Below are 25,640 nucleotides of genomic sequence, written 5' to 3' on the forward strand. Positions count from 1 at the left end.
AGACTTTAAAAAACCAAGAATGGGGAAAAAAGGGTCATGCATACAGAAAACGAGTCTTTGGCCTCATTTTTTATCTATCCAGGTTGAGTCACAGATATTTCTCTTAAACCTTAGTGGGCAGAGTTATAAAACTTTGGCGCAGTGAAAGTAACGGCAAAGGCGTCGTGACTGACTGATCAAACATGTGCCAGTAGTGTTCAAAAAAAAAAAGTTTTCTCAACCTTCCAGGGCTGTTAATAAAGACAAGTAAGGATGGGTAGACGCATTGAGATCAAGATTTGTTAGCGTAAAGGCCGACCGACATCAGCGGCCAAAAAGAGGGTGTCAATGAGGTATGCCCATCAATCTATTCAGCTTGGCCGTACCCCAGCCGTGGTTGCATTTGGGCACGTATAATCAAGTGCCAACTGGTTAGCGTCACCCACAGGTCAGCGATAAAATCGAGGGGGCAGCAGCTGGAGGTCATTGTTCCACTCCTAAATTAACTGGAAATTAAGAGTATACGACTAACCATAGTAAAGATGTAGTTACGTGTGGCAGTGTCATCATAGAGGAAATATGACTCGTCGATAGAAACCTCGGAATTTACGTCAAAATTTTTTTTTATTTTTATTTTTTTTACTTTTTGCAGTAATGATGCGGACGGGTTAAGATAAACAGTGATCTCGCGTGAGCTCTGTCGCTTCAAGTGATAATGGGGCTCATGCATGGTTTTCCATGTGGAATGTTTTGTAGATTAAAAAAAATGTAGAACCACATTATTTGCATCCGGCACTCGCTCAATCGCTAATTGATCAGGCTGTTTGCAGTGTAATTTCATAGGATAATATGATGATATCGGTTATTTTATTTGTTGGTTTATTGTTGAGCGAAATTGAAGAGAGCTCTCAGTTTAAACGGATAAATATATTTATTTTGAGGATGTTCGCCAGGAGAAGATATAAAAGCATTAGAGTCAATCCACGTGAAAAACTTTGCCCAACGTTCCAATCGCCCCTGATTTCTCCAAGTCTGAATTCACAGCACTAGTCATGTCAACTGGAGGCGACTCACTCAGCATGATAAACGGAAAAGCTGCAGCCATTCCGGAATTGAAAATATACAGACTTCTAGCATTGGCCATGAACTCTCTACCTATAATCTTCCGGATATCAAGTGTCTGGCAACCTGGTCAAATCGCTATGTATGACATGGTTGATTGCCACTTATACAGTAAATGTCAGACTATGAAAGCGATACGGCGCTGGCTCTTGCTTAGCGCAAGGCGACTGACTTATTTCATGCATGTATACAGTAATCATGGCAACAGTGGCAAATGATTACGTAAAAAAATAAACAAGAGGGCCGAACGCCGGAAAAGGATAAAATGAAAGCCAACGCAACGATGTAGAATAAAAGAGCCTCATCGGTACAAGATTTCATTCTATGCGGCAAGCCAGGAACGACTGACTCCAGATGTGAATTGGAGAATAGCATTTTAAGTGATGATTTTGGCGTGCTAAAATAGCTTGTACGTGTCATCACATTTTGACGGATGATCAACAGTTCATCATATGAAGATGTAAGGTGTCTCGCTGTGCACAATCGTATGAATGGTGAATGTAGCAGTCTCTCTCCAATTCAGACTACGATCTGGTTTACCCAGTTGCGCAAATAAAATGCAGTACAGTACCTATAATAAAAATATTGTTCATAACAAAGGTGCCACTGAATGTTGTCTCATAAAAATGAAGATGCATCTGCAGTCTCCATAACAGGAAATATACTGTCGTCCATCCTGCAGCTTAGATTTCCTTTCATGTATGAGCCTGTGGCGCTTCAACATATGTCGTTTTCAGTGCTTGAAATGCTATTAGTACTGGTTGAATGTAATCAATAATATACTAGAGCAGACAAGAGATGGTTGTTCATCCCTTTATAAGTGTGACTGATGAGAAGCATATGAGACGGTTGAGGAAAGGATAGATGAACCTCGATGAAGTATAATGACAATGAAAGAATAAAATTTTTCGGAGCTTGGCCTGGTGATTAATCGAGGTCTAGATGTACGACTGATATTGGAATTATGGAAATGGTCTAGGCCGTGGAATTTCCTATTCCTTCAATCTAGATATGACGGCCTAGTCATTCAAGCGTGGAATCCCTGGAAAAACAAACAAGGTTGGACTCGGCTATCGATATAAAAGAAACGAATAGCCTTTTCCTCCACCCTTGTTGGTTTGGCTGTGAATATTCACTTCTCCATGAACCACTCTGTGCGTCAATCCATTTGAGTTAATTTTGATTTGTTGAATTATACGCATAAAATATACAGCTTGTGGCGACCTTACTCTTTTGCGAGTCCACTGCTTGTTTTCCTCTGAGAAATAAAATAGATCTGAATGATTCTGGAACACTACGGCAAGATGGTGTCACGTAATCACGGCAAGTTTTTATGCATGTAAGTGCATGTCCGTTGGGCCGACGATGGGCGGTGTATCAGATAAACGAGTCATTCTTGAGTTGATTGACCTCGGAGCTATGGGAGATGGCCCAGGAGAAGAATGAACAATTAGGGGCAGAGAAGGAGAATTGAAAACGATCCAATGGTATTAAGAAAATTCAAGCCTGAACCAGCTTATTCGCAATGAAAATTCAAAGCTTTACCCACACGAAAATTGCCCAACATACCATGGGTGGCGGGCGGCATCCCGTCATCTTGATAGCCCATTTCAACTGCTTTTCAATAGCTGTGGATATAAATAAACATGGGTCATTGCTCTCCTAGTTTATAAAGTGAATTTTCATTTTTCGCTTCTGGGAATATTTTTCGTTTTTCATATTACTATTCAACTACAGACACTGCAGTGGCATTTCTCGCTTGCCTGTAATGCTATTCAAGACGTTACGCTCGTTTTCTTCTCTTCGAACCATGTCATCGAGAAACGAATCCGACAGTACAGGCGTCAGCACGATCACTTGCCATAGCAAAGACGAGGACCCATTATCTGAAAAATCGTTTTTACCGTCGATTTGTCGTCGTGGTAAACGATCGTTTTTCCGACACCTATTTAACCCTTCCAACGGACAATCGGGCAGCGTCCTGTCTACACACACCAAACGGCCTATGCCGTGGACACCCATGCTAAGCCAGTATGGCACTCTTCAGCCACATAAAATTGGAGAAGGATCATCAGCTACGGTTCGCTTGTCCCATTTAAGAACGAGTACAGGCAGCGTCCGAGTGTATGCTGTCAAATCATTTCGAAAGCGGCATTCGCAAGAGAGCGAATTGCGGTACCTGAAGAAAGTGGCCAGCGAATTTTGCATTTCCGGCGTTCTAAGACATCCCAACATTGTCGAAACGTTTGATTTGGTCATGGATAAGAAAGGTCGCTTATACATAGTGATGGATTATGTAAGTATATCTGAAATGATCGAAAATTCGGAGTTTCCGAGTTATCATTTGTTGATTGAGAAAGATTCTCTCCCCATTCCATTCTTTGGATGGATAGTGTTCAGGAGGTGATTTGTATTATGCTATCCGTAGCGGTACGCTCTCCGTGGATGATGTTCATTGTTACTTCAAGCAGTTATTGATGGGTCTGTCGTATCTGCACAGTATTGGGGTGGCCCATCGTGACATTAAACCCGAGAATCTTTTGCTAAGGGATGGGTTTTTAAAGATTTCGGATTTCGGTACGGCGGATGTATTTCGTCAAGTCGGACAAGAGGAGGACCGATTATCGGATGGTCTGTGCGGGTCCACTTGCTACTTTGCACCGGAAATCTTTCTTGGAAAAGGATATCATGGCGCCAGGGCCGATGTGTGGTCAGCCGGGATTGTTTATTTTTGCATGCATTTTAATGGTGTGCCTTTCGGTTCAGCCCAAAAGATCGATCCCGGTTACCGTTGTTACCTGCGACATTTCCCGAAACGGCAGTATCCATCGTTTCGAAATTTATCTCCAGGATGGGATCACTTGATCTATGCCATGCTCCACCCACGCGCGGAATTACGCATCACAAGCAAAGAAGCGCTCCAACTGCCGTGTTTTGACCATGTGCCCTGTCAAGTTCTTGGACACAGCAACCAAAGATCATCTTCCATTATCGATAAACAGAAATGGCGGTAAAAAACAAAAAAGGCTGTTTTAGACTGTTCCTGTGCTTTTTGACCGTGTGTATTTTTCCAACATCCAAACTACTTGTACAATCCCTCACGTATTAGGCAACCATAAAACTAAAAAAAAAAAAGCAATTGTACAATTTTGTTAATACTCTTTTCATCGCACTTATTCAACTACTCTTGCTCAAGTTACAGTCCTTGTACATGCACTAGAGGGTGACACAAGCTGTCAACGATCGAAATGTCGACATATAGCTTTGCGTGCCGAAAACCTTTTTCTTTTATGTGGACAATAATAAAAATCTTATCAGATGATAATGTACTGTGCTCAAGTGCCTTGGTCTTTTTGCTTTATGCCGTACCATTGACGCAAGGTATCCTATTTACTATATCACCACTAATCCCATGTCATTTGTTGGTGTGAGGTAATGGCCTCCACAGTGGGATGAAAACCAAGGAGAGTCAGGGTCGTTTGTCTAATGAGTCTACTAACTTTTACTATGGTAGTTGTTATTTTATTTTTTTTATTTTTTTTTTCCTTTGAGCTTCTTTCCAACTCAATTAAAGTTTCCTTGCCGCTGTATTTTGTACTCAGAGATAAATAAAGTTGCTGAAATGGAGAAATTCGACGGGATCTGATATTTTATCATCATCAGTCACACTGCTCGTCATGATTATGGATTTTCATTCGTGCTGAAATCTAAAAAAGGAGGGTCTCTCGCCTCGCTCGTCCATTTTTTTTTTAATTAACCCTCAGTTTTCTTTCATGTTTATTCGACGGTTTTCATTCCTGCGTCTTCCTTTTCAGCGGGCTCTTCTTTCCACTTCTTCTAAAAAAAATATTATGTCACACCCTCGCTTCACGCCCGCGGCTCGCGTAGCCAAGTTTGATCAAGATGGTAATATATCGCGTTAGACCACTTGCATAACCGTCCTAAGACCATCGATGATAATCGAAACCAATGATTTTTTGCATAGTTTGGTCTATCTTCACTCCCTTGGCTGCAGAAACAAAAGCCATCAATCTGGGTCAAGGTTTCATGAAGTAGGTTCACAAACTACCCAAATTGGACCACCAATAGTAATCTTATCATACAATCGTTTTGTTCACCAGTTTTGGTCCCCCTGCCGTTGTTCAGGAAGCCGCCAAAGAAGCGCTCGATAAAGTTGAAGCAAATCAATACAGGTATATCGGCAAGTTTCATGACTCGCGGGACGACACGTTAACCACTTGACCACAATTCAATAGTCATCCCCGAGGTCGACCGAGATTAAGAAATGCATTGGCCGCTTCTTACAGTTCTGAATTCGGCCGAGACCTGAATCCCGACACCGAGATTCTCGTCACTGCGGGTGCCAACGAAGGTAAACCGCAAGTTCAACCGAGACCATGGCGAGTCAATAGAGAACTGACCTTGTTGAAAAAAATAGCCATGTTTGCGACATTTGCTGCCTATTTGGATGAGGGATCCGAGGTGATCTGCATGGAACCTTTCTTTGATCAGTACATTGTGAGTGGTCATTTCGGAAATACATTAAGAGGGATGAGTGTACTAATGGGGAAAAACCTAATGATGGCGGTGGTTTAGGCTAATATCACCATGAACGGTGGCAAGCCTGTGTTTGTCCCTCTCCGACCTCCGGCTCATGCGGCCGAACGTAATATTTCGTCGGCAGAATGGCGTCTCGATATTGACGAGCTGAAATCGAAAATCACGGATAAAACCAAGATGATTGTCCTCAACACACCTCACAATCCCGTTGGCAAAGTGTTTTCCGAGGAAGAGTTGTTGGCAATCGGTAAAGTGGCTGAGGATCATAACCTGATTATTCTCTCGGATGAAGTGGTAAATTTATTAATTGTTTTTGCGTCACAACCACGTTTGATCGCGCAATCGACAAATATTTACTTTTTTTTCGGCGGTTTCTTTTTAGTACGATCGCTTGTATTATCCGCCTCTCCAAAAGTTTCCACGTATTGCTACGCTCGGTAATCTGTGGGAGCGAACCATTACCGTGGGTTCGGGTGGTAAAAGTTTCGCGGCGACAGGTTGGCGTGTGGGCTGGTTGATTGGACCGGAGCATCTTATCAAGTACTCGTTTGCGGCCCAAACCCGTGTTGTATTTTGCGTGAATTCACCGTGTCAGGAAGCCATTGCGGCCGGTTTGGAAGCGTCGTTGACAAAGCCCATTTTCGCTGATCAGACATCCGCATATCTCGCGAAGCGCAGCATCCTTTCCAAAGTATTTGACGAACTGAACCTTCCTTACACCATGCCCGAAGGTGCCTATTATATCCTTGTGAACACGGCCAAGATTCAACTGCCAAAAGATTACCCCTTCCCTGCCCTTCTTGACACCCGTGGTAATGATTTCAAAATGTGTTACTGGCTCACCAAGGAAATTGGCGTGTGTGCTATTCCTCCCTCCGAATTCTATACCAAAGATCACTGGCCCCTCGCCGAGAATTTTGCTCGATTCGCGTACTGCAAGACCGACGACGTGCTTCATCAGGCCGTCGACCGATTGAGAAATCTCAAACCCTATATTACCAAGTAGAGTCAGTCGAAAAAGAGAGACGAAAACAAAAAAAAAGAGCTGTGCAAGTGGATAGAAGCATGTCATCCCTTTGTTCACCTATTTCAAACCAATCCATCTCATGCAATAAAACGAACAACTTGCTCTTAAAATTGTAAACAGACGCGATCGATCCTGAAGAAAAAAAACATTCAACTGCAGTCTTCACGTGAATCTTGTTACGATAAACCCCCTCCTTGCATCTCGATAGTCTGTGCATGTCATTCGTCGCTGCAAGTAAAAAAAAAATCATGCGCACAACTGCAGATGATCGTTTCGTCTTTTGTTTATTTTATTTTTTTAATGTTGTTTCGAAAAGCAACTGTATCTTGAGCGATCCGTGCAGGGATACAGATGGATCGGGCCATTAACTGCGGCCAGGAAGAAGGGGAGTACGTTCGCCAATACGATCGGTCCAGTGACCAAAGCGACGGTTGATGCGTTCAAGCCAGTTTGGGATCAGTGTGCGTGCCACGGCACTAAGAAGGATACCTACGACAATCAGGGACACAGTGTGAGGCAACTCATTCAGGAAAACAGCGGCTCCCAAAAGAATCCTAAAGATAAAAAAGAAAAAAAAAAGTCTCATGAGATATATTTGAAACAGAACATCGCTCAAATGACTGTTTTTTACCATGCAGTGGCCAAAGCATAAATCCAATCTTTGCGGCTCGAATAATCCACAAGATGAAGTGCCACGAATCCGATCACGATAATAATCAAGCTTAGCACCTAAAAGGATTCCGCCATTCAATGAATATAAAAATGATGAGCCAAGTAGTTCCGATGATGAGTGCGAAAAGAAGCGGTTCTTTACCAGAGGATGATATTTGGTATCTTCACTGAACTGGAAGGTTTGGAATAACGTCACAAAGAAAATGTAGGCGGTATAGATGGAGAAAGGAGCATTGAGGAAAGCTAAATCCGTATGGTGGCGAGGAGGGAAGTTGCGCAAACGGTGATAGATGAAAACGAGCGTGGCTAATTCCCACAACAAGCCCACGAAAGCGAAAATATTCAAACCGAAATGCTGTTGTAAAATAATCCACGGTCAACTGGGAATTTCTGCAAGATTGTTTTCTTTTGGACATGCGCTTACCCATAAAAGCACGACGCCGCTGTTGAGAATGGCCACCAAAAGGTACCAGTAACTGACAGCCTGGAAAAAATCTGACCATGCACAACTGGGTTTATCGATGGTCTCAACTCCGCCAAGCAGGAAACAGTTGCCTTACCTTTTGGTGCACTTGGAAGCCATTGATAGATGGTCATGCCAATGAGCAGCAATTGCAAGATGCCAACGAGAATAATGATAAAGTCATGTGGCTTGAAACCGTAATCGTGTCCAAGGAACCTGCAGACCGATGAGCGATCAGGTTATCTTTTTTTGAGTATATGCAGTGCGAAGACTTACCAGTGAGAATAACCGAAACCTTGTATCCCAACAAGTAGGAGTGTGGCAAGGGTATTTGCCAGTTTTATTTTGATATCGAGATTTGCCATACTGGGTGGCTGAAAAAAAAAGAAGTAGAAGCAAAGAAGAAAAAGAAAAAGGAAAAAGGAGGAGCGGAAAAAAACAAGAGGCGCGGATGCACAACAGAAAGGGAGTCTCAAAATGCAAAACAAAGCGTTTGCCCGAGCCGGGAATCTCGTTTTGCCAAAAATCTCAGTCTACGTGACAGATCGTTTGTGTAATAAGACAAGACAGCGTGTGGCTCGGAACGCTTTGATCATAACAAAAAAGATAGTATAGAGATTTTGACACTCCAACTCTTTTTCCAGGCTGGCCTATTCATTAACGAGGCTTGTCTTCATTACCACAATGATTGATCGTGGCCACTCTTAGATGGTCACTGTAAGAATAACGATATAAAATAGCAACGTGGTCATGTGAGTTTCTAGACCGAACAAGTGGTAGAAAGTTCGATAAATATGCATGACCTCGCAATGTGACCCTCGGCAGGAGCGGAGACACCGGATTCGGAGGCAGTTTTTTGCTGTAGGACGAATCTGATACTTGTTGTTTGTGTGTGACGACTTTGACCCACCTGGTATTATCGACGTAAAACAGTAGCGATGACTTTGTCTCTTTGTCTTTTTGAAGAATATCACGATTTGAACTTGAGAGTTCATTAAACAATATGAAAAGCTTTTTCGTAATGGCGCCAGCCTAAACACACGGCTTCAAATAGTCCCTAGCAAGACGTGTCTCACAGAAACTGCGCGTGGCAACCACATCAGTCAGCATATTAATGACGGCGCCGTGTTTGCGCACAGCGTATTGCTATATCAAACGCAGCATGAACCACCCACATCCAGGCCCTCAGCGGTGTTGCAGGAAGTAATATCACTGCTAGTATAAGACATTGATCTTATTTCGCCATCATAGCCGTATAAAAAAAGAAACCTCTCCCCGAAAGAATTGAAAACTTCAACATAAAGGCGCCAGTATACGAGACATCAAAGCGGATCGTACAGTCACAGGCGGAAAAAAAAGACCCCTACACGAGTGATCCTTTATGCTGTATGCCATCGCGTCAACGTCGGGAGGATCAGAAATAAAAGAAATGGTGGCTGCCGTCGTGTAAATAAAAACGTTGCATAAACGCCTGGGCTGCTTATCGTTTTAATGATTGACTAGTTCAGAAGCTGCCGGACATGTCCGCCTTATCATGCGCTCTAGCAAAGCTCACACAGATACAAGAGGTGACAAATGGTCTCGTGCCACAGCGGTCTGAGATTCATAGACGGCCAATGCAAGCATCTGATAAGCATTACATATCACAGAGGGGTTATGGATGCTGACAGTGCCGTATTATATTTCACAGTACATACTTTAAACCAATTCACTCACCGAGCAGTCCCACAGCAATTATGAATGATCTGATTTTGCTTCCCGAATTTTAAGTGATCTTTTATCAGAAACGCATCTTTTGATGAGACTATTATTAAAAGATCATATCAATAACTGCCTGATATCCGTTAATAAAGAATCCAGTCTTGCTTGATCTAATTGTTGCGATTTGATCCGTAACTTGCTTATAGTACGATCGTCCGTTTGTGGCAAGCGATATGTCGAGCGGGTAATTGACCATTTTCACGTGCTGCAGAAACAGGATGGTCCTCGGGATGGTCAACGCCGCCGAATGTGGATGAAAAAGAGAATATTTGGTAGGTCTGTGTTTTTTAGCAATGGGCTTGCCCATTTTGGAACTTTTTTTTTAAACCCCTCCGACTTCTTTTTGGGTCGGAATATGAAGAATAGGCAATAAAAACTTAAAGCTTGAAATTTTTGGAGCTGGCAACATGTCACTCCATCTTGTATCTCTCTCCCCTTGATGGCATCTCACTTTCGCTTACCTTACGGTTATAAAGGAGCGCCTCATTGGCCCGCGCTCTACTGGCCTTTCGGTCCCGACTTTGACCCACTCAACCTCATTGCCGACATTCCTCATTCTTTATATTACATTTCTGGTCAGTGACGGACCTATTTTGTTCTCTTGATAACTCTGATCACTTCAGAGGCTCACATTCATTTCCTCGTTAGACATTTGGCGGTTTACCATGATATGGTCGGTTATCTTTTCGCTCGTCGTCTATCTTCCAGCAGGTACTTTGAAAGAGCGAAATCGGATGGACTGACCGAATCAGTGGGATCTCATGGAGTTTTACATCTAGGAATCTGGGCTTTTATAACACTGGCGAAATCTCGTACGCTGCAATGGTACATACTAATGCTGGTGCCTTTTATATTTGTATTTGCTGGTTCATTAGCGTCTTTCGTTATCGGCAGTATTATGGGTAAATGCATGGTTGATTTTTTTGGGGTTATGCACAGCGGTTTTTTAATTAGCGATGTTGTTATATGTTTTAGGTGTGGCACTGGCTCTCGTCTACAATGCCGGCTTTTTCGTCATGTCAACGTGGATTCCATTTCTTTGGGCTCTGATTCATATCCTGGTCGTCATGGTGGGAAGTTACTCTACCATCACCACCGTGCTGTAGAAAGTTGATCTTTTGGTTGTACATACATATTTTCCTGATTTCCGTTGATCCATTACCATATTCCCTTTTTCTTCCCCTCCAACCTCATCCTAGGAGCCGGTCTCATTCTGTATCTCTGCATCTTTCTTTGTAAATATTGATTTCTTTTGTGTACATATTCCACCGTTTTACGTATCGCCTCCAAAATAGTAATAACAAAAAACAATCGTCTAATCTTGCTCACTGAAAGATCCTATGATCCGAATCGTCTGTGTAACCCTTTTTTGTCGTGCTCTGTCCTTCACGAATGGGTAGCGCAGTGAACCAATTGAAAGCCTATTCTTCTGTTTGCGATATCAAGTACATCGAAGGATGATTCGGTAAAAAAAAAAATGCTTGTATGGTGTCTTGTCGTTTCGTGTGAAGGATCATCAAGATCAACCAATGACACCAAATTGGCCTGACCCAGGAAAGCGCAGGTCATATGAAGAACCGTATCCAATCTTGGATCGCGGCCGCTTTTCCGATGTCACGTATCTCCTATTTTCCATGACCTCGTATGCAACATTCAACACAACTCATAACACAATTTTTGTCCATTGAGATGTCGCGACATTTCTGAATAATCGATGTAATGGACCCATTAAAACAGATTTCAGCGGGATTTGGAATGAAAAGAATGGCCGCTCAATCTGCTGCAACCATCCGTGGCAATCCTCCACTTTTGCGTTCTTCGTCCAGTCTCGTTAACGGACGGAATAAAAAAGAAAAAGAAAAGATCGGAAACAAAGTTTGTCATACATAGCAATCAACAAACAACAGAGTAACCGGGAAATGCCAAAGCGAGCCGATCAGTTGTCTGAGGTCCAGATGATGACGTCAAACTGACTTTAATTTATGTTGCCACAGCGCGTACAGAATAAGACCCGCGGTGTTTGGATTTGAGAGCCCCTCCAAAAATCAAAAATAATAACACTGCGAGTGCCGTTTTCATTACATCACCCCGCATCAGTTACGATCCTCTTTACCGTTTGATTCATTCGAGATTGAGACGTCTGGTACTTGCAGCATGCTTGGCTTATTCATCTTTTTCTGTTCAAATGCTAATTCCACCTTTTTTGTTTTAGGGAAAAAATGTTGAGAGCCTCAAGGTTATGTAATGCTCGTCTCGTTCGATCAGCTCTCACCGTGGACAACCGACGCATGGGTTTGTCCATGATCAAGGTACGTTCTATTTTCAGCGCGAACGGTGGATTATAATACCAGTGGATTTATTGTTCTCGTGTTTCCTTTTTGAACAGCGATGTGAGAGTACAGCCACCAACACCACCAGCAATGAAAAGAAGGGCGGCTCTGTTCTCGGTACATTGCTCGGTGTCACAGTGGTTGCCGCCGCCGGTTACGGTGGTGCGGTGTATTATGCTTTGCACGACGATGATTTCCACGACATGTTTGTCAAGTACGTGCCTGGCAGCGAACCCGTGTTGAATTACTTAGAGGATATGCACAAGAACGAGGATCTCTTGAACTATCGCGAACAAGTCAACTCATTAAAGTCGCAAGCCGAGGAATACACCAACAAAGCTAAAGATTACGGCAACAAGGCCAAGGAAACCGCCAATGATGTGTTTGAGTATGCCAATGACACTTATTTGAAGCTCACCGGTCAACGGGAACCTCCCAAATTGGCCACCAAGAAAACGCCCGTGGAAGTGGTGGCCGCGGCTGAAAAATCACCTGCCACCGTCGTCAACAATACCGCTCAACTGACGTTGACGAGCGACAACAAGGAAGAACCCACCGTGTTGGCCGTCGCCGTTGAAAAGCCCGAACCCATTGTTGTCAAGTACATCCCCTCCGATCATGCCGCCGTGGATGAATTGAGCCGCGTGGTCGTCGAATTAGCTTCCATTCTCAATGATGCAGGTTTGGCCGGTGTAGGACGTGATACGCTGAAAGACGCCGAGGATCAAGTGCAAAAATTGGACAAGGCATTTTCCTCCATGGATGCCGAGCACAGCAACATCAAAAAGTCGATTCAACAGTTGGATAAGCGTACCGATCAATTGAGCAACGGCATCGATACCATGCGCAAGCATGCCAAGGACATCATTCAGCAGAGTTTGATCGATTCTTCCAACCGTATTGCCGCTCAGGAAGCCGAGATGAAGAAGAAGCACGAACAGGATCGTTTGGAGATGAAGAAGAGCTTTGCTCAAGTGTTGGCGGCCGAATTGAACGCACAGCAAGAACGTATGGAACACGAACGCGCCGAAGCACTCATTGAACAAGCAGCGGAATTGCAACGTCGCTTTATTCGTGAAGTGAAATACCTTGTTGAACAAGAAAGAGCCGGACGTTTGAGCAAGCTGGAACACATCAGCGCTCGATTCAAAGCATTGGAACAGCATGCCACTCAAAACGCAGTCCAGTTGGACCAGTCACGAAAAATTCATCTGATGCACGTTGCATTGAACGCTTTGCACGAAGCGGTGGATGCACAACACAAGCAACCTTTTATTGATGAACTTCGAGCATTACACAGCAGCAGTGGGGATGATAATGTGGTATTGGGTACCGTTTTGAAGACTATTCCTCACGAAGTGGCAGAACAAGGTGTGGAATCCATCAAGGGTTTGGCTACTCGCTTTGAAACGGTGGCCACCCAAGTACGCCGCGTGGCTTTGGTGCCGGAAGACGGTGGTTTTGGATCGCATATTCTTAGCATGATCATGTCGAAACTTTTATTTAAGAAGCAAGGACTCGTTCAAGGCGACGATACCGAAGCGACCCTTGCACGCACGGGTTATTATCTCAAGATCAACGATTTAGAAAGCGCAACGCGTGAATTGAATCAATTGAAAGGCTGGCCTAAGCGATTAGCTCGTGATTGGATACAAGCCGCCAGACGCCATCTGGAGGTGAAACAAGCACTTGAAGTAAGGCTTACTAAGGATACACTCATCAACTAAAAATGGGATTGGAACTGACATTGGATTTTTTTTTCTTTTTTGCTCCCTTGCTTTAACAGATTGCATCGACCCAGGTTACTTTGGCCAGCCTCTTGGAAGCTTAGACTTTGAAAAAAATAAAAATCAAGAAAACATTATACGCCCTTATTTAAAACCAACCAAACCTTTTTCCATTCAAAGCAACAAAGACCAATTTTTCGTATGATTGGCTTACTCGCAGAAAAAAAAAATAATGAGATTTGACTTACATCATTTGCATGAAACCTCTAAACAAACCCTTCCCAAAGGCAAATTGTCACTCCGCCTCAGCTCTTTTTTATTTTTGGGGTTATATTTTCCAAGCGCGCGTTTCGCTTTTCACGCATTAATTTTTCTTTCTTTTCTTTATTCTTCTTATCACTTTGATAAACTGATATACGAAGATGCCAAGTGCTGCTGTGACAAAACTACAAGAAGACGTCCACAACGAGATGCAGGGCGCTGCAACCATCATCGGTAATTGAATTTAAATTCATGGTTGACAGGATGAAAAAACCATGGAGACTGACAGCGGTATTGACATAGTCTTGGGCGCTTCCGGGGATTTGGCAAGAAAGAAGACATTCCCTACCTTGTACAATCTTTTCAGCCGAGGTTTCCTGCCTAAACAATGCCAAATTGTCGGTTACGCGCGTACAAAGATGGAACGTGATGAGTTTGTCAAGCGTGCATCGGAACATCTCAAAGATACAGAGGGCGACAAGAAGAAGGAATTCATGGATATTACAACCTACTTTAGCGGTGCATACGATAAAGACGATGCTTGGAAATCTTTTGGAGACTATGTCGCCGAGCTTGAAAGCAAGCGTAGTCTCAAAAAGGGTCAGAAGAATCGCATCTTCTATATGGCCTTGCCTCCTTCGGTCTTTTTACCGGTAGCCACCGGGTTGCGCAAATTCTTGTGGACTGATGAAGGTCATTGTCGTATCGTGGTTGAGAAACCTTTTGGCAAGGACCTTGAAAGTTGTGATAAGTTGTTGGAGGATATGGCCAAGTTATTCAAGGAAGATGAGGTAATGCAAAGCGGGATAGGCGGAGTATTCACGGTCCCAATTCTAAAAAAAAAATATTTGGCGTCTTTTTAGATTTTCCGCATTGACCATTACCTGGGCAAGGAAATGGCCAAGGATATCATGACCTTACGGTTCGCCAATGTGCTTTTCAGCCCAGTTTGGAACCAGCAATACATTCACTCCGTTCAGATTACACTGAAAGAACCCTTCGGCACCGAAGGACGTGGTGGTTACTTTGACGAGTATGGCATTATCCGTGACGTGATGGAGAACCGTAAATATATGACTTACCGACCCCCATCGTAACGCGCTTACTAAAAATGATCTCTTTTTTCCCGTCTCCTGTAGATTTGCTCCAACTTTTGTCTTTGGTGGCCATGGAACGGCCTATCCGCCGTGATGCCGAATCCATTCGTGACGAAAAGGTCAAGGTTCTAAAATGCATTAAGCCAATTGAACTCGATGACACATTATTGGGACAGTACGTCAGCAACGGAGACAAGCCGGGTTATTTGGATGATGATTCAGTGCCCAAGGGTAGTCTTTGCCCGACTTTTGCTGCCATGGTACTGTGGATCGATAACGAACGTTGGGACAAGGTGCCATTTATCGTCAAGGCAGGCAAAGCCATGGATAATGCCAAGGTGGATATTCGTGTGCAATTCCGCAAACTCCCCGGCAGTTTCTACAAGGACGTGGCACGAAACGAACTGGTCATTCGTGTGCAGCCCAACGAAGCCATCTACATGAAATTCAACAACAAGACGCCCGGTTTGTCTTACGATACATTGATCACCGAGCTGGATTTGACATACAAGTCGCGATACACAAACATGACCATTCCAGATGCATACGACGGACTTATCTTGGATGTGATGCGTGGTGACCATTCCAACTTTGTGCGAGACGATGAATTGGATGCTGCCTGGCGTATCTTTACACCTGTATTGCACCGTATTGAAAGGGAACACGTTAAACCGGAACCATACAAGTATGGCACCCGTGGTCCTAACTCACTGAATGACTTTGTCAAGCGATATGGTGTGGAACACCTCGCCCATGAAAACTACCAATGGCCCAAGCAAAATGTGGACGGATAAAATGTATAACTTCCCACTACGTCATGTTAATCTTAGTTACTATAGTTGTCATATGAAAAAATAAAATGAATAAAAAAGAAAACCTATCTTCATTCAAACTCCGGAGTTTAGCACTTTGCCTCGTACTGTGTAACACGAATAATATAAAACACGTCATGGAGATCGTTCAGTATCCAGAATAATATTGAAGGCAAATACCGAAATGAAAGGAGCGGTTACATGCACCATTGACTGTTCTTGGGACGCGACGCGCCGTAGCGCGGCTGTTAGCTGAAGCAATACCGCATTGGTCTTCCAACTATTTTGCTAACTTAAATAAAAGAAGGCCATGCTCTTCGCTTATATCAATGCACACATGTATGAGGCTCCGGCAAGCTTACGAATGAAAACTACTTTTACTACATTTTCTCTCGTCTTCTCCACAACAGACGTTTGTGTAGGACGCTAAGCGGAGTATCAAAATTTCCAAAGGGGTTTTCTTTCCTCCGCAATCTTTACTTCATTCTTACATTTGTCGTGACATTTGGCGATGCAAGTGATAACTTTTCATTTCGCAGTTCACTTGGAAACTGCAAAGAGTTGAAAGCATATCTTTCTCTCTCTCTCGAAACAGTTACAAATCGACAGATCACGATAATTTGGCGACTCGTACCAGTTCCATTACACTGATATCAATGTAGGTAATGAGAAAAGAGGTTAAAATCGAGGTTGGATAAGAATAATAAATGTTTTGGTAGATAAAAGCAAACTGTTACAGTGAAAAGGCTGGACAACAACACCCATTGTCCTTCTTGCAACAGTTTGGATCCTATTCATGCATATTCAACACGCCTCCCAGCCTGAATCTCTCTGACTTTGATGTCTCCATCTGGCATCAACACACCCAAGGAAAAGTATTAAGATGACGCTCTGTATTATCTTGCAAAGTCATGCCGGGCAACTTTGATCATCAAAAAATCACTGGCGTGCCTTCGGATTCACTGCGCAGTCATATTAAGCGATCCAAAGGTGATCGTTTGAACCAATGCAGGTATCTGAATCAAAAACAAAAATGATCATGCAAAATTTTGTAATTGACCTATTACATTATTTTGATTGTTCAGCAACATCATTGTATTTGTTGTGATATTGCTTCTTGGAAGCAACTCTGGGTATCATATGAGAACATAAAAGAATTAAAAAAGAAAAAGCCATCTTCATTCGAATTCCGTGCCTTTGCAGTTGCGTCGTCCTGGGTGACACGGATAATATGAAGCACATCATGAAGATCGCTTCGTATTGAGAAACTGTAGTTATGGGTCAACCCGAAGCACTCAGCACTATCCTAGTGATAGAACCTGGTATTACGGTAGTACCTGGTATTATTCTTTGTTAATCTAGCTTTCTCGATTAACAAACGTCTCACTATCCAGAATAACGTTGCCGTAAAACAACGACAAGAAATGAAACGGAGACCTTGCATTTATCAGTGGCTGTAGGAACTCTTTGTGACGCGACGCGCCGTGACGCGGGCTGTCGTTGAAGCGAACCCCACTGGTCTTCCAACTGCAGCTAATCCAAAAGGCCCTGTTCTTCGCTTATATCAAATGCACGGGATTTGGGTTTAGGCAGGCTTCCGTATAATAAATGCTTTTAAAAGATAGCTACTTTTTCCTATGTCTTTCGACAAGGATAACAAGACGTTGTTGTTGGGTCGTTGAAGCGGAGAAATAAAATTTTGAATGGAATTTTTGCAGCTGACATGGTCGGCTGGTTTTTTTTTGTCGTGTTTTCATTGTTGTTCATTCTTTGGTCGATTTGAAAGAGAGAGAGAGAGAGAAAAAATCGATCTCCCTTTTTTTTTTTTGTTATATATTTCCTCTCCTTTCTTTTTACACGCAACTCGTTCACTTGCCAATGTCGACCTTGAATGCGTTTGGCTTCTCTATCCGAAAACCGCGACCAGCGAACAGGGACGCGAAATCTGAAATCAAGAAACAGGTCGTTCTCAACAATGTCGCTAAAGGAATATTACCATGGGCAAGACCGGAATCCGATAAACCTACCATGACCACCACCACCAAAAGACCTGTGAATACGCTCAAGAAAAAGTCACTGTCAAAAAGCTCGTCTCAAACCAATACCATCACACGTTACATGACCTCATGTCCTTCCCCTGCAGCCACCGCTCTTCCCATCGACACATCTTGTATTTCCTCACCATCAAAATCGCTGGAATCCGATACATGGATTTGCATCGTTCGCCATCAAAAACCTATTATGGAAGTATGGAGTGACATTGCAGCCGAATTCGACCTTGATGCCATGGCTGAAGATTTCCCTGATGCGACGTCGATACCCTGTTTCACACAGGAACGGGTTCCGCTGTATGCCAACAAGACTACAAGCCGCGGGCGGCGACGAAGATATTCGGAAACAAACAACATGGAAGAAGACAGTGTTTGTTTACACACACCGAAACGGGCGGCCATCAGCGTGGAACGCGATCTCACCTTCGCCTTTGACAAAATGATGACGTTAGATAGCGCCATCCGAATCCGATCGCCTTGTTACGTGTCTGTGTTGGCAGGACTACAGCAAGAATTCGACCAAGAAATTGAAGAGGAAGACCTAACCCGTGCTGTACGTCACCGCATGTCCGTCACAGAAGCCAATGCCATGTTTGCCTGCATCGTGGATGAATTTTTGATGATTTAGGATTTTATTCCTTCTGTTTCCGCCTCATTTCCCAATCCATCGATCCATCTCGTTGTGTTTCCCTTCACTGTTTTTGCTTTCCCTCACCTCCCGCATCTCCTGGTAAACCTTAAACTATACTATTTACAGTGTGTTTGTTTGTTTGTTTTCATATTCACTATTTGTATAAAAGATTTTAAACCCTCAACAGCAACAATAACAAAACTGCCATCTATCTTCCATCAATCTTTTTCTTTTTGTGTATGATTTTCAATGAAATGATGCTGGGCTGTATGGGTTTTATTAAAAAAAAAAAAAGGTTGCTATGAATCTCTTTGTTTTTGGGCTTTTTTTTTTGGCACTGTTCTATGAATCGTGGTTTGTGTGGCTCGGCTCGGTGATGTCAAAATTGAAATCCCCATATTTCCAGTGCTACACATTCAAAGTCGGGCTGGCCACTTAGGCTTGGATTGTTAAAAGTAGCGCATGGTTCCGAATGGCCTTTGGTGAGATTGTTGTGAATCCACAAACCAAACCGGCCTTGGCTGTACAAATAATGACAAATGAGCGAATGGTATTATCTGGCAAAACCAATGACTTACCCTCCACCCACGGCAATGCATTCACGATTTGAATAGATCATGTAGTCATTGGCTACAGTCCATTTGTACACATCAACGTCTTGTTGATTTTTTCTATACAAGAAGCTTTGTTTTTCGGCCAATGAGAGAACTGGATATTTTTACGAGAGCTTGTTCATCGATTGTTTACCATTCACCTGAACCGTAACACAAACTTTCGGTTTTGAACGCTTCCGAGAGAAAGGCACCAAAGATTTCATCTTGAGCTGTTTGGATGACCAATACACATGGACCCTTGTCTTGTACGCGCCGATACAGTGTGTTTATACTCGACCCATGTTGATCCAAACTGAATAATAGAGTCCATTGAGAGCATACCGCAAGCCGACTAGGTAACCAATCACGGATCTACATTTCGCAGAAAATTTCATCATCAGTTTATGCAGTCCTACTCTTTTGTTTTTTTCACATTGTCAATTCTCTTAAGGAGAGAAGACTAAAAAGGCTTGTCTCAAAGAGAACATTACTTATTCGCACGTTTTCTGCAAGATTTGTATCCATACAAGTGTATGTGTCAGCATGACGTTGTAAAAGATGAATAGGCATTCGCTGGGTGGGTGGGTGGTAATCCGCATGATCGGAAGGCTGAGTAGGCGTCGATTTTTCCACGCGATGGTTGGTTAAGAACTGCATGTCTCGATGAAGATAGGACAAACGCGGTACACCGTAGAATCGAGTACATTCAATGGTGGAAACCGTCACCGCCGACAGGCTTTGTGTACGTTGTAAAGGCAGTAAAGTCATGGTCGTGATAAAAAAAATAAAAGATAAAGTAAACCGGGATTAGGAATAAGAAAAATAAATGAAGAGTGATTTACAACGACCCGTATTTATAGGACTTACGTGGGAACTTGGTCACTTTTCATCGTCGAAGCACGGACCCGTTATTCCCGGTCATCCCGGAGTTTTTTCTTTCTCTTTTGCCTTCTGTCGCTTTATAAAGATCATAAACAAACATATCTAGACAACATTACCGCACCTATCCATTACCTCAGCACTCGATGGAACGGACATGACTGTTTCGCATATGCCAATTGGTTTTGTCACGGACTAAAACTACACCAGAATAGAACCGTTTATGATAAATTTAATCAGAATCCTACCTGTTATATCCTTGGAACGGTCTGGAATCATCCTTTTTTGTTTTTATTTTATGCAAACCTCAAACTAGGAAAAAAGAAACCGGTGAGTGATACACACTGGGCTGTAGGCTACACAAGAAGACTCATTCTTTTTCAGCGGATGGGCCCATTTTTGAGAGAAAACGATTGGTGCCTCGTCCAATGACATGCGATTTCCACTGTTATGATCACGATTTGTTTTCTTGGAAAAAAAAACATGCTCCTTCCCACTAACAGAAACGCAAATGTGTCTACTTCACTCTACCCCCTTCTACACTGTTTGTTCTTTCCAGCCATGACCTGTCTCTTTTTCTACCTATTACAGGCTAATACAAGGTAGAAATTTCATTCGAGAAGTTGCTTTCTTGAGCTTTTTTTTTTCTTCCTCGCGTGGGAAGCAGACGTAATAATTCAGTCATCTATTTATCAAAATATGATCAAGTGGGATGTGGATCTGCATCTTTTTTGTTTTTTCATTCTGTGTTTCGATGAGAAATCCTGCCAAAACACGAATCAGGGTGTCGGTTCCCACCCTTTTGTGACTGAAAACACCTTGTCGCAAGACCAATCATAGAAAGGGTTTACCCGATTCCTAGCTCATGACATTATCTCTTTGCGGTGGGATTGCAATTGGAGGTAAAATTTTGTTCCTTTTATTTCTCTTATAACGGGCTGTCAGGGACAACCCTCCAGAGCGGGTGAAGGAAAAATTCGTTTGTTCCTGTTCGCAATATTCTTAATTGCAGGAAAAATAAAAGAAAGAGGACGACGGGCTTGTAACTTCCCAAAGAAGGATGGACGATATTGTAATATTTACCTCTAGTAACATCAAGTTTATTTGATTTATTTACGGTACCTGCCGTCGACTTGATCACTTTGGTGTAAAAGTTTACCCCAAAATACAACAGTAAATTGTCTCATTTATCTGTGACGAGGCCTAATGCGCAGAGGATAGGAGAATGTCTTTTCTCACGCATTCATAATTAGACCAATGATGACTGAACAGTAGTTCACTGGGAAAAGCTCTGCCGACGTTGACCCATGTCCTTTGAAGTAATTACAAAGCAAATACATTCCAATCGATATAATCGATTTCGATGGAAAAGACGGTATGAAAAACCCATTTTTTGGAGACCTAACCCTCAGCCGATGAAACTACTCTAATGCGCGTCATGAATTTTTTTTGTTGATCCTAGTATTCTCATGTTTTGCCATGTATTAGCGGGGATGCGCTAATGTATGAGCCAAATGATCCGCCGTTTGCCACTTTAAAAATAACACTGAATCCATGCGTATGACTACAGTCGTCAATCGGTTAGTAACCATCTCAAAGAGCGCATATATTGTTAAATGGAACAATTCTTCATTTGGTTGATGTTCATCAGACGAATAAATGTGTTATTAAAGGAAATACATGAACCAAAGATGCTGCTACAGTATATACTATTCTTTCTCACATCGATCGGCACCTGTAGTATGTATTTGTGCTTTCTAAACTTTGTCAAGGGTTGAATGCAGAAAGTAATATAGTCCGATGATGTGGCCTGAGGCCGATTGCCGGACGACAACAGTCCACCTCGGCAGCATCAGGAGACTTTCTTATTTTACTTCACATGGTACTTTTGGCGCAATCGTAAAGACGATGTCTTCTTTTCTGAATAGTGAGTGAGAATCACATGATACATGTATCAGTGAGATATTCTAAGGAGTTAGAAAAAAAATGTCACCACAACTGGCAAATCAGATATCGCTTTCCATCTTGACATCTTATATGGTGCAACTTGCGCGGCATTTAAGAGTTGGTGTTTTACGATATAGTCATAGGCCCGTTGTAAACCATACTCTGTCAAAAAAGCTGTACATGCTTTTGAAACGATGTAAAATGTCGGTATTGTCTTTGTGCGTATGTAATGTTTAGATGCCTATGTGCCCACCATAGGGATGATTGTCGCTAAATGCACACAGTTTCCATCGACCCAATGCCACATTGATCTTCCCATTTGGGAGAGCTTGGGGGAAGAGCGGATCTTAAAAATCGAAGCTTATCAGACATGCTTCTGTCAAAAATTGAATGTGGGTGTCACACATTCCACGATGATATAAAAAAAATGTGAAACCCTTCTTTTTATTCCTATAGTGATTACCTTGAGAAATCTGGATGATATTGCATCCGAACGTTGTTGGTCTATCATATTCGTCATGCAGCGTCCTTTCTGAAGAAATTACGTATTGCTTATGGGATAGATAATCGCAAATCTTTCAAACTTTTTGCATTGGTGTAACCATAAGTGGATGTGTCATCGACCATGTCGCACCGGCTGTCCCAAGTGATTCAGACAAGGCGATGTAGAATTACGAAATAGTTCACTAGAAGATGTCTTGGTTTTGACGATATCGCACATTTAGACTTTTTTTTGTTGAGATTATCTTAAATCGCCGTATCCCCCTAGCTTAGATGCAATGCGATGTGTGGGGGCGCGGTAGGCCATCAAATGAACCAATGATTAAACCCGATTTTTCGGTGAAATAGACCATCGCATCGACCATATTTTTAAATACCGCAAAATGATCCATCAATCCAAAACCCCACATAGTGCGTGCATTGATGACAGTCACATAGATCTGCCGTCGAGATAATCTCAAAAGGGATATCCCCATCAATACATTAGTCAAATTTTCCATCGTCTCCATTGCTCTTTCTTTTTCATTGATTTCTCTTCTCTTACTTTCACTGCTCAAGTTTCTGTTTTTACGAACCATGGCTCAGACCAACGGAAATCACAAAGAGGCAACGCGCCCCAAGGAACCCATCGTATCGCCGTACATGCCCAAATATCCTGATCCCATGTCCAATATTTCCAACTTTAAGATCATTGAATCTACTTTGAGAGGTAAATACAACGGTTGACGGAAGGAAATCCAGTAAAAAGCATTAGCAACGAGTCGTCAGATCATGTAGGGTCATGGATCAGACAACAGAACTAAGCCTGTGTTATTCTTGATTAGAGGGTGAACAGTTTGCAAATGCGTTTTTCGATACGGAAAAGAAGATTGAAATTGCCAAGGCTTTGGATGAAATTGGTGTGGATTATTTGGAGCTGACTTCACCGGCTGCATCCGAACAATCGCGCAATGATTGTAAGGCTATTGCCAGCTTGGGTTTGAAGGCCAAGATCTTGACCCACGTTCGTTGCCACATGGATGATGCTAAACTGGCGATCGACACGGGCGTGGACGGATTGGATGTCGTGATTGGCACGTCAAGTTATTTGCGTGAATTCTCGCACGGAAAGGATATGGATTACATCACGGAGAAGGCGATCGAGGTTATTTCGTATATCAAATCCAAAGGTCTTGAAGTTCGTTTCTCCACGGAGGATTCTTTCCGCTCGGATCTGGTAGATCTGCTGAGTATTTACAAGGCTGTGGACAAAATTGGTGTCAACCGTGTCGGTATTGCCGATACTGTGGGTTGTGCGAATCCTCGTCAAGTGTATGAATTGGTACGAACCTTGCGCAGTGTTGTGAGTTGTGATATCGAATGCCACTTCCATAACGATACGGGTTGCGCTATTGCCAACGCTTATGCTGGTAAGTGAATAATATTTTTAAATCAAAAAAGGAAATTACACAAAAAATAAGAGTGGTGTGACTCACGATTGAAACCTGCCATATTTAGCTTTGGAAGCTGGTGCGACTCATATTGACACATCCGTGCTGGGCATTGGTGAACGCAATGGTATTACACCTCTGGGCGGCTTGTTTGCCAGAATGTATGCTGCCGACAGAGACTACGTCGTCAACAAGTACAACCTCAAGAAACTGCGAGATGTGGAAAACATTGTGGCCGATGCGGTAGACGTAAGTTTTCACCATGAACCCAATCTTCCATAATGAAGAGCATTTTTTAATCAGTTTCGAACTAGTGCTCTGTTCCGTTCAACAACTATATTACAGGCTACTGTGCGTTCACTCACAAGGCGGGTATTCATGCCAAGGCCATCTTGAATAACCCGTCGACGTACGAAATTTTGAAGCCTGAAGATTTCGGCATGTCTCGCTATGTATCAATTGGTCACCGTTTGACAGGATGGAATGCGGTCAAGGATCGTGTCGAACAGTTGAATTTGGATCTGACGGATGAAGATGCCAAGCGAATTACACAAAAGATCAAAGCATTGGCGGATATTCGTCCTCTGAGTTTGGACAACGTCGATGTCCTGCTACGACAATATCACGAAGCCAAGAAAACGTCAAGTCATCACGACGTTCTTCAAAGCATTGACAACCCGGATCAACTTATTCACACCGAACCCACCTTAGAAGCGGTCGCTGCCGTTGAATAAAGCTGTTCTCTTTTTTTTTTGGGAAAACAATCAACATTCGTTGCTTTTTTGTGCTGAAACACATGCTTGGGATGGTGTTGATATATCCATATAATCATGACACGGATTGGACATTATCATGTAATCTTGTATTTTGGGAATCACACATATCATGGGATCAATACATTGATCCTTTGGTCGATCATGAACAATGCCAAGGCCATTTTTTCCATAAAGAAGGAACCATTTATATTTAGGTGATCAAAAACAGGGAACTTGGAGCATGTGGTACAGTTACCTATAATGCTCTGTTTCATCATGATTTCTTTTCATTTATGGACTTGATTTTCTCTGGCAATTATTGCACTTTGGCTATTGTGTGCCGTAAAAAGGGTGAATCTGCCTCGTGATTGCACTATTGTCTACATACTCATCCATGGCTGGAGTGGCGGTAGTGGCTTCTGATGATCGCGACCCTTCAGGAGCAAATGGTCCAGAATCTGTTGCGGTTGTAGGATTAACAAAAGCCGATGGTACTGTTCGTGGCACATGTGGGGGAGTGGCGTTTGATGACAACAGTGAAGTCCAAATTTATAAAAAAGATAATGGACAACGGGGGCTCTTTGAGATTGCTGAACGGCTTTTTAATTAAATATCATCTATCATTTTGTTACATGAATGGCTTTTATTTCTTGTGAACTCATCTTCTCCAAGGAAATACAGAGGATACTCCGCGGAACTAGGAGACGCACACATGATGTGCCGAAAAGTACCCAACAAGTCAGCTATCATTATTTGAACATGGCGCTCCTACGGTCTTATTGAGATACGGCATGCATGAGGGACGGTAGGCCTGTCACAGAGGCTTTTCGGCGGAGCAGAAGTGCCTTTCTTGTAGACATTTGTCCTACAGAAGGTGAGACAGAATGTCGTCGTTTCGACTGTTACGATGTGGTGGCCACGATATTCTTTAAGTAAAAACATCAGTCGGGGACCATCATGGACGTGATGTACCGGTAAATGGACGCTGTACTGTTATTCCTTGCATACAGCAAGCGGAAAAGCTAATCGGTTCCTGCCATTC

General features: G+C 42.8%; 9 protein-coding genes across 9 annotated transcripts; 7 read left to right on the plus strand and 2 right to left on the minus strand.

The window, feature by feature from the left end:
• Window positions 1–2,785: 2,785 nt before the first annotated feature.
• On the plus strand, window positions 2,786–4,415 carry BYT42DRAFT_582317 (kinase-like domain-containing protein). The gene is made up of 2 exons (XM_051569675.1): window positions 2,786–3,397; window positions 3,495–4,415. Exons 1-2 carry the CDS (start codon window positions 2,870–2,872, stop codon window positions 4,113–4,115), a joined length of 1,149 nt encoding a protein of 382 aa, XP_051419998.1. The 5' UTR covers window positions 2,786–2,869; the 3' UTR covers window positions 4,116–4,415.
• Window positions 4,416–4,952: 537 nt separating this feature from the next.
• Window positions 4,953–6,667, plus strand: BYT42DRAFT_595207 (pyridoxal phosphate-dependent transferase; the record flags this gene model as incomplete). Its single annotated transcript, XM_051570830.1, has 6 exons — window positions 4,953–5,007; window positions 5,087–5,153; window positions 5,358–5,473; window positions 5,540–5,619; window positions 5,698–5,955; window positions 6,044–6,667. 6 exons carry the CDS (start codon window positions 4,953–4,955, stop codon window positions 6,665–6,667), a joined length of 1,200 nt encoding a protein of 399 aa, XP_051419999.1.
• A 157-nt stretch (window positions 6,668–6,824) lies between these two features.
• Window positions 6,825–8,296, minus strand: BYT42DRAFT_87974 (uncharacterized protein). The gene is made up of 6 exons (XM_051572878.1): window positions 8,100–8,296; window positions 7,921–8,039; window positions 7,785–7,855; window positions 7,503–7,715; window positions 7,320–7,417; window positions 6,825–7,242 (listed from the first exon to the last, which is right to left on the minus strand). The coding sequence occupies exons 1-6, from the start codon at window positions 8,186–8,188 to the stop codon at window positions 7,053–7,055; spliced, it is 780 nt and encodes a 259-aa protein (XP_051420000.1). The 5' UTR covers window positions 8,189–8,296; the 3' UTR covers window positions 6,825–7,052.
• Window positions 8,297–9,971: 1,675 nt separating this feature from the next.
• Window positions 9,972–10,990, plus strand: BYT42DRAFT_582332 (uncharacterized protein). Its single transcript, XM_051569676.1, has 4 exons — window positions 9,972–10,159; window positions 10,233–10,295; window positions 10,364–10,486; window positions 10,560–10,990. The coding sequence occupies exons 1-4, from the start codon at window positions 10,024–10,026 to the stop codon at window positions 10,688–10,690; spliced, it is 453 nt and encodes a 150-aa protein (XP_051420001.1). The 5' UTR covers window positions 9,972–10,023; the 3' UTR covers window positions 10,691–10,990.
• An 813-nt stretch (window positions 10,991–11,803) lies between these two features.
• On the plus strand, window positions 11,804–15,891 carry BYT42DRAFT_600032 (glucose-6-phosphate dehydrogenase; the record flags this gene model as incomplete). The annotated part of the gene is made up of 6 exons (XM_051570994.1): window positions 11,804–11,893; window positions 11,971–13,608; window positions 14,064–14,136; window positions 14,206–14,693; window positions 14,766–14,967; window positions 15,042–15,891. The coding sequence occupies 6 exons, from the start codon at window positions 11,804–11,806 to the stop codon at window positions 15,791–15,793; spliced, it is 3,243 nt and encodes a 1,080-aa protein (XP_051420002.1). The 3' UTR covers window positions 15,794–15,891.
• A 1,672-nt stretch (window positions 15,892–17,563) lies between these two features.
• Window positions 17,564–18,729, plus strand: BYT42DRAFT_582341 (uncharacterized protein). The gene has a single exon (XM_051569677.1). It carries the CDS (start codon window positions 17,690–17,692, stop codon window positions 18,488–18,490), a length of 801 nt encoding a protein of 266 aa, XP_051420003.1. The 5' UTR covers window positions 17,564–17,689; the 3' UTR covers window positions 18,491–18,729.
• Window positions 18,730–20,384, minus strand: BYT42DRAFT_647675 (TLD-domain-containing protein). The gene is made up of 6 exons (XM_051572713.1): window positions 20,350–20,384; window positions 19,954–20,295; window positions 19,588–19,822; window positions 19,241–19,458; window positions 19,072–19,176; window positions 18,730–19,014 (listed from the first exon to the last, which is right to left on the minus strand). Exons 2-6 carry the CDS (start codon window positions 19,974–19,976, stop codon window positions 18,873–18,875), a joined length of 723 nt encoding a protein of 240 aa, XP_051420004.1. The 5' UTR covers window positions 19,977–20,295; window positions 20,350–20,384; the 3' UTR covers window positions 18,730–18,872.
• BYT42DRAFT_88223 (uncharacterized protein) lies at window positions 20,364–21,042 on the plus strand. Its single transcript, XM_051572879.1, has 3 exons — window positions 20,364–20,567; window positions 20,674–20,867; window positions 20,978–21,042. Exons 1-2 carry the CDS (start codon window positions 20,416–20,418, stop codon window positions 20,771–20,773), a joined length of 252 nt encoding a protein of 83 aa, XP_051420005.1. The 5' UTR covers window positions 20,364–20,415; the 3' UTR covers window positions 20,774–20,867; window positions 20,978–21,042.
• Window positions 21,043–22,827: 1,785 nt separating this feature from the next.
• On the plus strand, window positions 22,828–24,606 carry BYT42DRAFT_582354 (homocitrate synthase). Its single transcript, XM_051569678.1, has 4 exons — window positions 22,828–23,122; window positions 23,238–23,822; window positions 23,911–24,092; window positions 24,158–24,606. Exons 1-4 carry the CDS (start codon window positions 22,990–22,992, stop codon window positions 24,575–24,577), a joined length of 1,320 nt encoding a protein of 439 aa, XP_051420006.1. The 5' UTR covers window positions 22,828–22,989; the 3' UTR covers window positions 24,578–24,606.
• Window positions 24,607–25,640: the final 1,034 nt, after the last annotated feature.

This window comes from Radiomyces spectabilis, assembly GCF_025331425.1.
Source record: "Radiomyces spectabilis strain NRRL 2753 chromosome Unknown BYT42scaffold_12, whole genome shotgun sequence".
Classification (NCBI taxonomy): domain Eukaryota; kingdom Fungi; phylum Mucoromycota; class Mucoromycetes; order Mucorales; family Radiomycetaceae; genus Radiomyces; species Radiomyces spectabilis.

Excerpts from the sequence above, each read along its gene's own strand:
- BYT42DRAFT_88223 (XM_051572879.1), top strand. The coding sequence starts at position 20,416 with ATGATCACGATTTGTTTTCTTGGAAAAAAAAACATGCTCCTTCCCACT. Across the intron at positions 20,568-20,673 it reads CTATTACAGGCTAATACAAG|TGGGATGTGGATCTGCATCT; the intron begins GTAGAAATTTCA and ends AATATGATCAAG.
- BYT42DRAFT_87974 (XM_051572878.1), bottom strand. The coding sequence starts at position 8,188 with ATGGCAAATCTCGATATCAAAATAAAACTGGCAAATACCCTTGCCACA. Across the intron at positions 7,418-7,502 it reads ATACCAAATATCATCCTCTG|GTGCTAAGCTTGATTATTAT; the intron begins GTAAAGAACCGC and ends GAATCCTTTTAG. Across the intron at positions 7,243-7,319 it reads TATGCTTTGGCCACTGCATG|GATTCTTTTGGGAGCCGCTG; the intron begins GTAAAAAACAGT and ends TTTTATCTTTAG.
- BYT42DRAFT_582354 (XM_051569678.1), top strand. The coding sequence starts at position 22,990 with ATGGCTCAGACCAACGGAAATCACAAAGAGGCAACGCGCCCCAAGGAA. Across the intron at positions 23,123-23,237 it reads CATTGAATCTACTTTGAGAG|AGGGTGAACAGTTTGCAAAT; the intron begins GTAAATACAACG and ends ATTCTTGATTAG. Across the intron at positions 24,093-24,157 it reads TTGTGGCCGATGCGGTAGAC|TGCTCTGTTCCGTTCAACAA; the intron begins GTAAGTTTTCAC and ends GTTTCGAACTAG.
- BYT42DRAFT_582332 (XM_051569676.1), top strand. The coding sequence starts at position 10,024 with ATGGCATCTCACTTTCGCTTACCTTACGGTTATAAAGGAGCGCCTCAT. Across the intron at positions 10,160-10,232 it reads TTCTTTATATTACATTTCTG|ACATTTGGCGGTTTACCATG; the intron begins GTCAGTGACGGA and ends TTTCCTCGTTAG. Across the intron at positions 10,487-10,559 it reads CGTTATCGGCAGTATTATGG|GTGTGGCACTGGCTCTCGTC; the intron begins GTAAATGCATGG and ends TATATGTTTTAG.
- BYT42DRAFT_647675 (XM_051572713.1), bottom strand. The coding sequence starts at position 19,976 with ATGAAAAGTGACCAAGTTCCCAC. Across the intron at positions 19,177-19,240 it reads TGTTACGGTTCAGGTGAATG|CTTCTTGTATAGAAAAAATC; the intron begins GTAAACAATCGA and ends CGAAAAACAAAG. Across the intron at positions 19,015-19,071 it reads TGCATTGCCGTGGGTGGAGG|CCAAGGCCGGTTTGGTTTGT; the intron begins GTAAGTCATTGG and ends TTATTTGTACAG.
- BYT42DRAFT_582341 (XM_051569677.1), top strand. The coding sequence starts at position 17,690 with ATGTCGACCTTGAATGCGTTTGGCTTCTCTATCCGAAAACCGCGACCA.
- BYT42DRAFT_582317 (XM_051569675.1), top strand. The coding sequence starts at position 2,870 with ATGCTATTCAAGACGTTACGCTCGTTTTCTTCTCTTCGAACCATGTCA. Across the intron at positions 3,398-3,494 it reads TATACATAGTGATGGATTAT|TGTTCAGGAGGTGATTTGTA; the intron begins GTAAGTATATCT and ends TTGGATGGATAG.